General features: G+C 43.4%; 1 protein-coding gene across 3 annotated transcripts in view; it reads left to right on the top strand.

Annotated features, from left to right (window-relative positions):
• The window catches only part of HAPLN1 (hyaluronan and proteoglycan link protein 1), a 111,905-nt gene that overhangs the window by 54,519 nt on the left and 43,070 nt on the right, over window positions 1-14,316 (top strand). The window contains exons 1-2 of one of the 3 annotated variants that reach the window (XM_053300742.1): window positions 12,532-12,574; window positions 13,525-13,650. In XM_053300742.1, the coding sequence (XP_053156717.1) occupies window positions 13,551-13,650 (100 nt within the window). In that variant the 5' untranslated portion in view covers window positions 12,532-12,574; window positions 13,525-13,550. Of the gene's footprint in view, window positions 1-12,531; window positions 12,575-12,844; window positions 13,003-13,524; window positions 13,651-14,316 lie in introns of those variants that run through there. The other 2 variants (XM_053300740.1, XM_053300741.1) reach the window with 2 other exon arrangements.

The following is a 14,316-nucleotide window of genomic DNA, read 5'->3' as shown; positions in this document are numbered from 1 at the left end:
AGTTAATAGAAGCTTCATGCAAGAAGGATAGTAAAACTTTCTAGCATATAGTGTCCAGAAATTTGAAGTGTGTAAATGGAATTAATGACTGTTGCATTTCGGCAACAGTTTGGGACTGCCATTTCCCCCACTATTTTTAATACAATAACCAAGGAACAGATAGGAGCAACACCAAAACAAGGAAGTGAAGTAATTCCACTTTTAGATCCAGTAATTGAGTTAGAAGTGATTCGCCTTATTAAAGAATGGAAAGTAGGGAAAGCTCCAGGGCTTGATTTTATACCAGTAAAGATGTTGAAAATAAATAGAGAATGGTGGGTAATTCCGTTGGCCTATTTATTCTCCCATATTGATAATACAGGTTTTATCCCAAATAGTTGGAAAGAAGCAATAATTGTACCTATTTATAATAAAGGAATTAAAACAGATCCCGCAAACTATCCTTATAAGTCTTCTATCTATAATTGGAAAGTTATATGCTATGCATTTAAAAATCAAATCATTGGATTAGATTGTGGATAAGAATATGATAGGTTCTGAACAAATAGGCTTCAAAAAGGGATGTTCAACCTTGGGTCCAGTGTTCCCTCTAACAGGGATTCCCAGATGTTGTTGACTACAACTCCCAGAATCCCCAACCAAAGGCCACTGCAGCTGGGGATGCTGGGAGTTGTAGTGAACAGCATCTGGGAATCCCTGTTAGAGGGAACAGTGCTAGGGCCACAGGGTTGTTTTATATCACCTGGCAGAAAAATATTCTAAAAACTTAAAGGGTAAATTTTATACAATTTTTGATGATCTGAAATCAGCATTTGACTCTATATCAAGAGAATGATTATGGGATCAGTTGGAAAAATCTTCAGTTGATTGTTGTTCTTGAGAAAGCGCTTTTATACCAACACTTCTCTAAAAGTGTGTTGTAGTCCAGAAGGAGATTTAACTAATGCAGTTCCAATGACAAGATGGGTATGGCAGGGATGTCTGTTAGCACCCTATGTGTTTAATTCATATATAAACAATTTGGTTCCTAATCTCTATTCCCCATAATATCCTCCAAAACTGTCTGGGAAGGAAATTGTGATACTGTTATATGCTGAGGATGTGGCACTGCTATCACAAATTAAGGTTGGATTACGTAGGCTGATAATGTAGTTCTCAAGGTACTGTGTTAGTTAGTGGGGCTTTGACAATAAACTATGAGAAGACAAAGGTTTTAGTGTTTTCTGGGGGATATAAGAGACATAAATGGAATATGGACGGTCATCCAATTGAACGAGTGAACCATTTCAATTATTTAGGAATTGCATTTCAAACATCGCTTAGTTGGGCAAGAAACAAAAATGCTGCTTCCTAGAGTGCAGAGACTCTTTCAACAGCTGTGGTTCGGTTCTTTTATATGAAAGGAGGAAGTCATAAAGTGTATAAAGCCAAGGTGAAAAGTATATGGCGTCCAACTTTGGTACCTGGGAATGAAGCAAAGTATGAAATAAGTCAGTCCAAGTTTTTGAGAAGTATTTTGAATCTGCCTAGATGTGTGAGGAATGCTGCATTAAGATTGGAAGTTGGATTTCATACACTTGCTATTTTAGCTTGGGCATATGCTCTGAATTTTTAGATCAGTTTACATCAACATTCAGCTTCAAACAGTTATTTAGTCTTGATGTTGATGGATACTTATACCAGTACTTGGCAGAATAAACTTAATTGTAAAGCCAGTTCAATAGGACTCTTATCTCATTGGAGAAGATATGATTATTCTGAGGTGAAAAGACAAATCAAAAATAGATTAGTGGATATTGATTTTCAGGAAACATTGATAGAAGCAAATCATGGTTGCTCCCCATTAATGCAGGCCAAATGTTCGTCTATCCGCAGGTTATTTTCATATGTTAAATATACCTAAATATAGGAAATTTATACTTCTGTACAATTTAATTGTCATCCCACAGCAATTTCAAAGGGATGTTTTAAGAAAATCCCTCTTGAACTAAAATTGTGCCCTTGTGAGCTGGAGCTTGTTGGAACTGTGGAACATGTTTGATGCAATGTACTCTTTATGCTGATATTGGGGGGGGGGGAATATTGCTCCACTTTTGATTTTATTCCCTGGTAGGACAAGAGGCTTTTATGTTGCATATTGACTATCTGGTAGGGATGTGCAAAAAATTTCGGGCACAGAACGATCTGTGCCCGAAACAAACAATTTCGGGTGATTCGGGGCCGAACTGAATCACCCCCGATGTCCCCCGATATTTTTCGGGCACGAGCCGAATCACCCGAATTTCGGGCACGAAAAATTCGGGTGATTCGGTTCACGGTTGATTTTTGGTGAATTTTTAAAGTTTTAGTGACTTTGGGGCAGTTCGGGGGCATAGCATGGGATCTGGGCAAAAGGAGTGGGGTAGGGTGGTAGTGCCTAATGGGTGCAGGCTACCACCCCAATTTCAGGGGGATTGGGCCAAGGGCTGATTTTTGGTAAATTTCTGAAAATTTCATGTCTTTGGGGCAGAAAGTGGGGCCTGGGGCAGAATAGTGGGGTGGGGTGGTAGTGCCTAATGGGTGGAGGCTACCACCCCAATTTCAGGGGGTTTGGACAAAGGGCTGATTTTTTGAGAATTTTTGAAGTTTTAGTGACTTTGGGGCAGTTTGGGGGCAGAAAGTGGATCTGCCCCAAAATAGTGGGGTGGGATGGTAGTGCCTCATGGGTGGAGGCTACCACCCCCATTTCAGGGAGATTGGGCAGAGGGCTGATTTTTTGAGAATTTTTGAAGTTTGGGTGTCTTTGGGGCAGATTGGGGGCAGAAAGTGGATCTGCCCCAAAGGAGTGGGGTGGGCTGGTAGATGGTGCCTAATGGCTGGAGGCTACCACCCATCCCCAATTTAAGAGTGATTGGGCAGAGGGGGGAATTCTGGTGAATTTATTTTTATGAGGTTTGTCTTCATAAGGTGAAGTGTGCTAAATTGATTACTTCCTCATATTCATAGTAAGTGTGAAAAAGTGAAAGTGGGGTCATGAGAGTTGTTTAATTGAAAAATATCTCATTTGCTATGATAGAATGAGAATTCACACCTCAGAAGTTTTTTCTGAGGTGTGAATTCTCATTCTATCATAGCAAATGAGATTTTTTTTCAATTAAACAACTCTCATGACCCCACTTTCACTTTTTCACACTTTCCTTTACTATGAATAATATGAGGAAGTAATCAATTTAGCACACTTCACCTTATGAAGACAAACCTCATACAAATAAATTCACCAGAATTCACCCCTCTGCCCAATCACTCTTAAATTGGGGATGGGTGGTAGCCTCCAGCCATTAGGCACTATCTACCAGCCCACCCCACTACTTTGGGGCAGATCCACTTTCTGCCCCCAATCTGCCCCAAAGACACCCAAACTTCAAAAATTCTCAAAAAATCAGCCCTCTGCCCAATCTCCCTGAAATGGGGGTGGTAGCCTCCACCCATGAGGCACTACCACCCCACCCCACTATTCTGCCCCAGGCCCCACTTTCTGCCCCAATCTGCCCCAATCTGCCCCAAAGACATGAAATTTTCAGAAATTTACCAAAAATCAGCCCTTGGCCCAATCCCCCTGAAATTGGGGTGGTAGCCTGCACCCATTAGGCACTACCACCCCACCCCACTCCTTTTGCCCAGATCCCATGCTATGCCCCCGAACTGCCCCAAAGTCACTAAAACTTTAAAAATTCACCAAAAATCAGGATTTTGCCCAATCCGCCCGAAATTGGGGTGGTAGACTCTACCCATTGGGCACTACCACCCCACCCCAAAATTTTGCCCCTGGGCCCCTTTTTACCCCCCCCGAATCAATTCGGATTCGGATTAAATCCAAATCCGAACCGAATCAAGGGTGATTCGGGTGACCCAGATTCGGGCACACAACAGAACAGGGGTGATTCGGTTCGGGTCCGAGCCGAATCACCCGAAATCCCGAATTGCACACCCCTACTATCTGGTTCAGATAGAGCAGTAACTGAAAATTCAGCCAAATATCTTCCTGCTGCCATTACAATAAAACATCAAGCAGTTAAAAAGGATTAAATGATGGAAGTTTATTTTATTTTTGGATAGTATATTTATTGGGATTTTATGATATATTTTATCTTATAGTCTATAATCCGTCTATAAACAGTCTATAATGCTGTAATGTTTTGTACAGCTATCACGTGTGCACATAGTGGCTAATATCCAAACTCAGCTAGCTAGAGAATGTCAGGAAGATGCACCCATGCTGTGGAATACCACAGTACAAAGTGTGCTGGGTGGCGGGTGATTTTCATTGATCTCTGCTTCCCTGGAAGTCTCCTGCACCACCTGAAAATATATCCCCCAGGGACATATTTATGGGTGGTGCAGGGCACTTCTGAAGGTAGCGGAGGTCAGTGAAAATCACCTCCCTGCACACTCTGCACTGTGGACCTAAGAAAGTTCTCTAGAGCATGGTTACATCTTTCTGGTGTGCTACCACTCGGTTAGTCACGATGTCAGCCATTTAGACTTAATTCTGAGGAAACATGCATAGGATTACAATATGCAGGAGAGTATGTCAGAAAAGCTCACCTGCCCTTTCAGTTTTAGGTGGAGGGGCAGAGTAGAGCTGGAAAGCTACATTTAGAGTTACTGTAGAGGTTGTGCACTTGACAGCCATATGCACCCCAGGGGTGGAAGAAGGCAGGAGTTGCCTGCCTTCCCCTGCAGATGATGAGTGTCATTGTCATTCCCACACAAGGAGCAGTGTGGCAAAGGGAAATGCTGGGAGCAGGAGGACTTCCCCCTCTTGCATCCCAGGGTGCCATGGGGCATGAGCATGGTCTCTCATTAGAACAGCCACTGCACTCATCACGGCTTCTCCCGCCACCCCCCCCCCTCCGGCTCACTACTGGAAATGGTGGCAGGCCAGGGAAAAGCCATTTAACTTGGCAGCAGTCACCCAGATGATCACAGGCTGAGGTTAAGAGAACCACAGATTCGCTTAATCTATGCTAAACACTGGGTTAAAATGTTGGTATTGGTGGGGGCTGACATCACTCCTGGCACTTCACATGCACAGCTTAACCAGGTTGGGCTGCCCTAGCCTGGGTTAGGTTGCACATGTGAATACCCTTGTAGTATAATGATATATCCTTGACTAGTCTAATTGGCCTTTCACACGACCTTGCTGGGGATGGAGGGCAAGCTGTGGGGAAGGCAGGAGTTCACCTGCCTTCCCCGGCAGACAAGTGGCCGCCAACCTCCCCTCCACTGTGTCATGCACCCACAAGAACAACAGCACAACGAAGGAAAATACTTGTGGGATTGTCCTGGAGACATTTACTTTGATTCAGACTTCTTTTTTTCATATTGCAATTGCTCCAGGAGTTTTCTGTCATCTGATTGCAAAACATCTGTGCCTGAGTTAGTCTATATGGTACTTGGATCTCTGTTGGTTATTTTACCTCCGCCATGCTATAGCTAAATTGACAAGGAAATTCATGAAATAGTTAAATGGGCAAACCCCAAAGGGATTATAGGCTATAATCAAGCAAAAATCAAGGGTATCTGTATTAATTGCTATCCTCATCCTCATCAGTAGAAAAATTGACTTCTTTCCATTTTCTTTCCATTGTTGTGAATTTTAAATGGCACATGCACTGAATTTTCAGGAAGATGTTTAAATTACCTTTTAAATATCCACCCTTAATTCTATAAGAGAGAAAAAATTGATATCTCTAGAAATCCATTGAACAGAAATCCAGAGCAAATGCAATGCAATCCAGCCACTTCATAATTAATTATTAAAAGGTAACCATTCAAACTGTTGCAAATGGAAACTTTGCTCTTGCACACTGGGTCTAAACTATAATTTTCTACTGTCCTCCAAATATTAAATAGAGAGCTCAAACAGTTTGGTCTAGGTAAAGAAAGAAAAAAGAAGCCAACTGGTGCTCAGAAATTGACATTTTTATGGGGTGTAATTAGAGCTGGTCCAAAGATTCTCCTAGAAGGAATGTTATTGTTATTTGTGGCTTCAAGCGCAGGGGAATGGGCAAATGAAAACAGAAATTTCAGCTATGGACAAGAAATACTGTAATGTTTTGTAGGAGGTGACTTACTGCAGTTTGGTGATGGCAACAGCAGGTTTGTTTGTTTTTTAAGCAGCAGCAGAAGTAGCATGGAATGTGATCATTTCCTTACAAGCTGCCATTTTTGTTCCCAGAATGTCCTTCCAAGTCCTCTTAGAATGGATGCTATGCCATGATGTCGCATCATTCCAAGAGGACTTTTGAAAAACAGATGGTGGCTGGCAGTCAGGAAGGGATCCAGTACTTTCAGTGCTGCTTCTGCCACTCCTTGCAAAGGCACGATATAAACTGGGGAGCAGAGGGGATGGGTGCAGCATAAAACTGGTTTTTCAAAAAATGCAGACACTCCTGCCATGACTATCCAACTGTAAACTATTTCTCACAAAACTTTAAGAATTTTGTGTGTCCACCACCTGAAAATGCCAAACGGCACCCCACCTCGTTTCTGTTCTCTCAGAATGTGATTATACAAGGTTGGGGGTGGGGCCAGAGTGGTGCGCTCTCGCTTCTGCACACGCCATGGGCTGCTGCTTGGACAGTACAGTGGAACTGTCCCAAAGTGTCAACCGAAGGGCATCTCTGGGGAAAATGGTAGTTGCCAGTGGGCTCAAATGTTTATTATTTCATAGGCCATTTTGAAAAATTACAGACATTGAATTCTTATTTTCTCCATCTGAAAATTTGGTGGAATAGAAAGAGGCATTTTAGATCAGCTCTACATGTAATGTAATATGACCAACATGTTTTTGACTACTAGTGTTTCTCAGAGCCAACATCATTTTGGAGTCTTGTCATATCATGGCAACAGATATGACAGCTTACCTAGAACAGTTTTTATTTTATCAGATGCTGCCAATGGAATAACACAGTGCAAGAATAATTTGCCCCCAAGCCTATAAATTGAAACATGTTGTGCATAGTATTCCATTTCAGTTTTTCAGTGCCATTTTCCATATGTGTGTCTATTATATTAACTCTAGTGCTGCTTCTCTTCTTTTCCTCCTACTTGATCAAGTTCAGACAGCATTATACAGGAAGAATCGAAAGTGTAGCATCTGAGTGCTATCCACTTTCTGTCTATCCAGACATGTCAATCTCCCTTGATTTTTAAAGCACATATCAAGCAATACCTTAGTAGATGATATTTGATATAAAATACTGAGGCTATTCACACACACAGGCAAAACCGGGCTAGGAAAGCCCAGCCCGTTTTTTCCAGCACATGTGAACTGCCAGGAGCCGTGTGGCTCCTGGCAGCAGCACAGCAGCAAACCCTGTTGGGTTCCCCAGCTATTAACTAGAGTTTAGGGTGCAAGCGCGCCTGAAATCCAGGCTAACAGATTGTGTGCCAGTGCTGCACAGCTCCGCACAGCACCTACACACAAGTAGCCTCCTTACTGGTGGGAGGCTCCCCATAATGCACTGCACACTCACATGGTGCATCATGGAAGTTGTGGGGGCACCCTTGCCCCAGAAACTCCCTGTTGCCAGCAAGAGCCAGGAATCGTCTAGGTGAGCAGTCCACTCCCTCTGCAAGGGAGAGAGGATCGTCTGCAGGGGAGGCAAGCATTTTGAGGCTTCGTCCCCTTGCCCTTTTTGAACCCTTTCTCTGATCATGAGAAAGGGCTCATTGTCTGACATTACTGAGGGACGTTCTGTGCTACCCATGCCATTATGGTCATCTAGTACAATGCCAGCACTGTTGCTCAAAAGCATGCTTGTGCAAATATGTGCTGTCATACTTGTGTGATTATTAGTGACTACAGTCATTATTTCTAATTGCTGTAGCATTGCACAAGCACAGTGTCACAATTTCACATATTAGCTCAGGAGCATTCTTGTCCAACAGAGCTGGTGTTGTTTTAGACACCTGGAGCCCATGGGCAGTGTAGAACCACCCAGGATATGTTGCTCAGCATGTTGACCATTGTGTCTACCAGCTCCTCAGTAATGGGTGTGATCCTTTACCATGGTAAATGTGAATAACAATATTTATGTAAATAGCAAGGACTAGTGAAGCAGTTACAAGAAGGGGGATTTGTCTAAATTTGTCTAAATAGGATGAGTGATAACAATTTGTCTTTTTGTACCTCTACAAAAATAGGGTGGCTGCAGTAATCTGTCAGATTCAGTTTATGACACAGATATTTTTCTGCTGGTGTATAATTACTTTAATTATGACCAGTAGTATCTGATCAACTGTCCACTGGGGGTGGGGGGCTGGCAATTGGATGTACAACCTGGCTCAAACTAAGTGGAGAAGGTGAAAAGCCAGAGACTGAATGTGCATCTGGGTGTGAATGTCTGTCAGCATTATGGTACTCTCACTACACATGACTAGAGCTGAATACACAAGCAAACCCATACTTGTTTACCCTCTAGGTGACAACCAGAATGGTCAATGTGCATATGGTTGCAGACATAAATTGTCTCTTCTCCACTTCTCAAACTATAAGGCTATTCAGGATGAGTGGGTGGAAGGAGAGGCAGGGATGGACCTACTTCCCCCCAACCCCGCAGATGATTGCCAAGCTCTTCTGCAGCGCACTACCACACACCCACACAATCCGCACCACACAGAGTAGCGCAGACCTCTGGAGGCTGGGATGTTTTCCCAGCCTCCAGGAATCCCTCAATGCACCATGCAACAAGCACCCTAGGTGTATGACTCTGTATATGCTCCATGCAGCTGAAGCATACTCATGGCCAAGGTTAAGGGCACACTCACACCCTTAATCCTGGCTAAAGGCTGGGGTTAAAAGTCAGGCTACCCACGAGGGCAACACCAGGTTCGGGCTTGATCCCGGTGGTACACATGGGTGGCCAAACCCAGGCTGGCTGTTTGTATGCATAGCCCATATTAATCATGCAGTTGTTGAAGATCAATTGGTATTTAAGAGAACATCTTTTTCATCACTGCCCATTGAGGTCATCTGGAGAGGTCCGTCTCCAGGTGCCGCCAGCTCAGCTGGTGGCCACACGTGGACAGGCCTTCTCGGTTGCTGCCCCAAGACTGTGGAATGCGCTCCCTACTGAAATATGATTCTCCTCATCTCTGACAATTTTTAAAGAGCATTTGAAAACCCACCTCTTTACCTAAGCCTTTTCAGCTTTTTTAATTTTTAGGTTTTATTCTGTAGTTGATTGTAAAATTGTTTAAATTGTTTTAAGTTTTTGTATATGTTTTTCACTTGTTTTATGTTATTGTTAACCACCCAGAGATGTAAGTTTGGTTCAGTTTACAAATTAGATAGATAGATAGATAGATAGATAGATAGATAGATAGATAGATAATATTGTGCATACATTTGTATAAGTAAAATGTCAGTATGCACACACCAGCCCATTGCATCAATTTACACAACTTATTTTTCACACAAAAGAAAAGGAATATTAGAAGGTTATTAGAAAAGCAAGGGCATCTAAAGCTCTTTGTGGACTTTCCATTGATTTCTGGAAGCGCTGGGAGGCAAAACCGAAAAGTGCAGAAATAAAGGGACAGGTTTTGCCCATCCCTATGAGTCTGCAGCTCTTGCCCACTATCAGTTCAAGAAGGAAAAGATCCATGGTAAACATATGGTGTCACAGATCTCTGCAGCTCAGCATGCCTCATTAAATCTATGAAGCTAATGCTTTCACTGTGTTTCAGACCTCTGTGTCCATCATTGGCATAAAATCAGTGACTGTAATGGAAACTGAGAAGTGTTTTGAATATTGTGTCTGTTGGCAAAACCAAGCCAATTACAGCCAATTTATGAATTTATAAAACTTTTCTTAAAGGAGATAGTGAGTCAGAGTTTTCTTGTATTCCAATAAAAGGGTACTTTGCAGTGTGCCACCACACATATTTTCTTAGTTCTGTTTCAAATCTCTGAGCCAGTAAACAGTTGGAAGTGGAGGAAATAAATACGACCTCCTCCACCTAAGGCAAACTAGTGTTCATTGAGACAATCCTGGGATAGACACTTCTTTTCTTATGGCAAGATTGCGGAAGGGCAGTTGTGCTGTATGTCTTCTTTAATTGCACAGTGATGCCATACCCCACACCCTGGGAGAGGTGATTTTGCCCCAACTGATCTTGGATGAGGCATGAGGCAGTGGGTGAAGCCTCAGCTCCTTGGGGTGGGAGAGGTGTGACTTCTAGAGCCATTTGTGTACCTTCCCACAACTCATTTCATGTGTTTGGGTTGTCCTTCTCTCCTTCCAGGGGACAGGATGGGCATTGATGGGCATCCGACTGAGTGGGAATTTTTTGCTTCCCAACAGATTGGCTGATTTGAGTTGGGGGTTGTATAAATCCATTCTGTCCATTAACTCTAGGTCACAATGGGCAGGTTTAGGGCAGGCAGAGGAATGCTGTAAGGATGTGTTGTCAGTGAACATCTTTGGGCAGGTTTGAGTAACAGGAGAATAGGTCAGGCAGTCTTTAAAAGCTTGGTGGCATGAGCGCGCTGATTTGGACTCAAAGGCTGAACATGTTGTATGTGTGTTGGGCAGAGGGTGGGGTATACCTCTGAAATTACTCTGTTGGCAAGGAGGAGCAGTGATCTGATTTGTTCTGATCCACTGTTCTGAGTCAAGGTGTGATCACTGAAGCAGATTTGGGGGAAGGATGCTACAGTCTGGCCTCTGGCCTGAAGTTAGGGCCCACACTGCTTGTGCATGGGAGTGGTTTGATTTGAGTGGGAGACTACATGTGAGCACTGTTAGTTATGACCCTTAGGAGATAGGGCCACTCTGGGAAGAGCACCTGTATGCTTGCATGCAGATGGTTCCATGTTTCTTCCCTGGCACCTCCAGGATAAGGCGAGAGAGGCTCTTGCCTGCAACCTTGGAGAAGCCACTGCCAGTCTGTGTAGACAATACTGAGCAATGGTCTGACTTGGTATATGACAGCTTCCTATGTTCCTAGCTAGAACATTGCACTCTCTATGAGGCTGGAGCTGTGCATGGGTGGTCCTGGGCAAATTGGGCTAAAGTACCAATGAGAGAGCAGGAACAGGAGCTTGAATTTAGATCAGTGATTCTCAAACTTGGGTCCTCAGGTGTTATTGGACTTCAACTCCTATAATTCCCAACCAAAGGCCACTGAAGCTGGGGATTATGGGAGTTGAAGTCCAATAACACCTGAGGACCCAGGTTTGAGAATCCCTGATTTAGATACTCTCTTTCCCTTCCCTCACCCCAAACCAGCACTGTCACTGTAGTTTTGCTCCTGTACGCAGGAGTTGTGTATGCATGCCATTGTATCGGAGCACTTATGCTTAGTATGTTGAACATGTCCATTGTAGTGTCTGCTAGCTGCAATTACATAACAATGACCATGACCAAATATTAAACACATGGAGCACTTTCTCACTATTAGAGAAAGGCCTCAAAAGGGGCGAGGGGAGGAAGCCTCAAAATGCTTACCTCCCCCACAAACTATCCTCTCTCCCTTGCTGAGCAAGCAGATCGCTTGCCCAGATGATTCCTGGCTCCTGACAGCAGCAGGGAGTTTCTGAGGCCGGGAGGCCCCCGGAACTTCCATAATGCACCACACAAGTGCATGCCAAATTATGGGAAGCCTCCCGACACCGGTTGGGAAGCTACTGGTGTGTAGGTGCTGTGCAAAGCTGCATGGCACCAACGCACAACCCATTAGCCCAGGTTTGGGGCACGCTTGCACCCTAAACCCTGACTAACAGCTGCAACACCCAACAGGGTTTGCTGCCGTGCCGCTGCCGGGAGCCATGCTGCTTCTGGAGGTTCACACACGCTGGCAAAACCAGGCTGGGCTTTCCTAGCCCAGTTTTGCCTGTGTGTGTAAATAACCCCCTAGTTTTGTACCACTGCAGCCAATTCCATGCAGTTGAATTGATAGATGAATCACTTCAAATCTTGCCTCCATCATTTCTCCTCTGTGCCCAGTTGGCATGAGTTGAGGTGACTGTTGCCTGAGCAGCAGTTGCAGTAGGCTCAGGGGTGTAGCAAGGTTGGAGGGGGCCCAGAGACAAGATTTTAAAATGGGCCCCTCGCTGATATACACACACAAACACACTTCACAATCTAGGGGTTTTTTTTAAATTCTCTGCTCCTGCCGATCTCCAAGAGACTCAACATAATTCATAAGGGGTGCGACATGGGGGGGTGGGGAGTCATGTGATGTGCCTCTGGGGGGGCCCCTCGAGGCAGTGGGGCCCCAAGACGACTGCCTCCCCTTGCCTAATGGTAGTTACGCCCCTGAGTAGGCTCCTGCAGCAGGGCAAAATCATGGATTGGTTCAGGAAGTTCTTGCAGCACCACAAGCCATGGCATCCTGTTGCAAGAGTTTTTGGCACCCACTCCTGAATATATATTAGAGAGAGTGTGACTGCAAAACAGCTTGGAGACTTATTCTGAACACTGTAGAATCACAACTAGGTCCAGATTGTGATGCATTTATCTTCCTGAAGTCTAGAGTTTTGCTTCAGAACCATCTCAAGATCTGATACAAACAAAAGTAGAAGGTAAAATAAATTTTCTGTATTGCCCCTGCTCTTGTTATCTGCAGAGTCTCTCCTAGTCACAAGAAAACATTTCCAAGCAGATTGCAAAAGAGAGATGGAAAGAATGAGGGGCTATGATTACGATGCCTCCAAAGAGCATGACAGTCTGAGCCTCCTGCATGAGAGCTCTTGAATTTTGTGCCGCCTTATCTATTTCGGGTCTTCATTTGCCTAATTACTCTTCTGAGGCTGGCAGAGATTTCCCCTGCAGCGCTCAGCAGCTCTGCTGACTGCAGAGGACCCTACCTGGCACACAATTTAGTGCGTCAGCATTCTAGATAGAAATGAATGAAAATCAATCAGGGCAACTGCAGTGGCAGCACATGCAACTCTAACCTACTTTGTGCATGGCTTTCAACATTTCACTGTAGACTAGAGACTCGAAAATGGTAAGTGTACCTGAAATAAAAGTATGCCTTTGCAAGTCAGCCTGTAAGCTCCTCAGGGAAGATGAAAACATTACACCTCTGTGCTAAGTTAACTAGGGTGGCTGTATTGGATGTATTACAGTAATACTGTATCCAAGACAACATATGTTTGTTGAATTAACAAAAATAGCATACATTCAGAGAAATGTCCACTTGACATTTAAGTATCACAATAATTGCTTTTTTTCCCCCAGATATGGAAAAGATAATTGCATGTTTTCAATTTTTACATTTAAATAGACAGAGTTATTCAATTGTATGTATGATTTCCAAGTGTCAGTTAATATTCTGTGCAGCTAACTCCCTGATAAAGGGGATGAATCTTTGTAAGTTTAAAAAAGTCACGAGCTGCTGTAACTTTTCAGAGAGGGTTAAATCTGTAAAGAGCTGTGAGAGAATAGTGGGGCTGTAACAAGTTATGCAGTGCATCAGTGTTAAGGTTTCTAAATTTCACCAGCTTCTTTGTATGTGGTGCTCTCACAGTGAAGAAGATTGTTGGGCTATAAAGGATGAAGAATCTACTTTTTCTGGTGCTGATTTCTTTCTGCTGGGCTAACCTTCATGCTGCCAACCTCACTCTGGAGCATGACAGAATTATTCACATCCATGGTAAGTAAAAGGAATTTAAGCATCAGAGTTATGATGCTGTACTGCAATTTTCAGATTTGCCTACATTTTCTAAAAACTCTCTTTTGCTGCCTCACATTATTGTTCCATAGAAACTGAAACTTGCATTGCTTGTAGATTTGAACTGCAGTTATTAAGTGTGCAACCTTGCAATAATTTTGAGTCTAAAACAACATTTCCTAAAATAAAAGGCGCATGCATGTCTAAAGCAGTAAGCCAGTAATAGGCTTAGATTTGCCTTACTGCAGAATAAATATGATCTCAATCATACAGATCCATTGTAACGGCTGATTATTAAGACATCGTGTTTTAAAAAGAGATCGCAAGAAAATTCAAATGAGTAAGAATTAGCTTACCTCGCTAAAGAGATGTCTTTCCCCATGGCTTTCATTCCTATAAACTGGTATATTGCTTCTCTGCATAATCGTGTATGTCCATTTGAATCCTAAGGCTTATGGCAGTATGAAGCTTTGAGGCTGCAGTGCAATGCAGCTGTTTTTCAGTCCCAGCTTCAGCAGAGAGGGTCATCCTATATGAAGCAAGCCAAAACATTTATTTATGCAAAAGTGACAGCCAGGATAAGAGGCATTTAACTTTTCTTATTTGTATACATTGAATTTTGACAACTAAAATAAAACTGCCTATTGG

This window comes from Hemicordylus capensis, chromosome 2, assembly GCF_027244095.1.
Source record: "Hemicordylus capensis ecotype Gifberg chromosome 2, rHemCap1.1.pri, whole genome shotgun sequence".
In the NCBI taxonomy this organism is placed as follows: Eukaryota; Metazoa; Chordata; class Lepidosauria; order Squamata; family Cordylidae; genus Hemicordylus; species Hemicordylus capensis.
The sequence above is the reverse complement of the archived record's forward strand: the minus strand, read 5'-3'. Positions and strand labels throughout refer to the sequence as shown.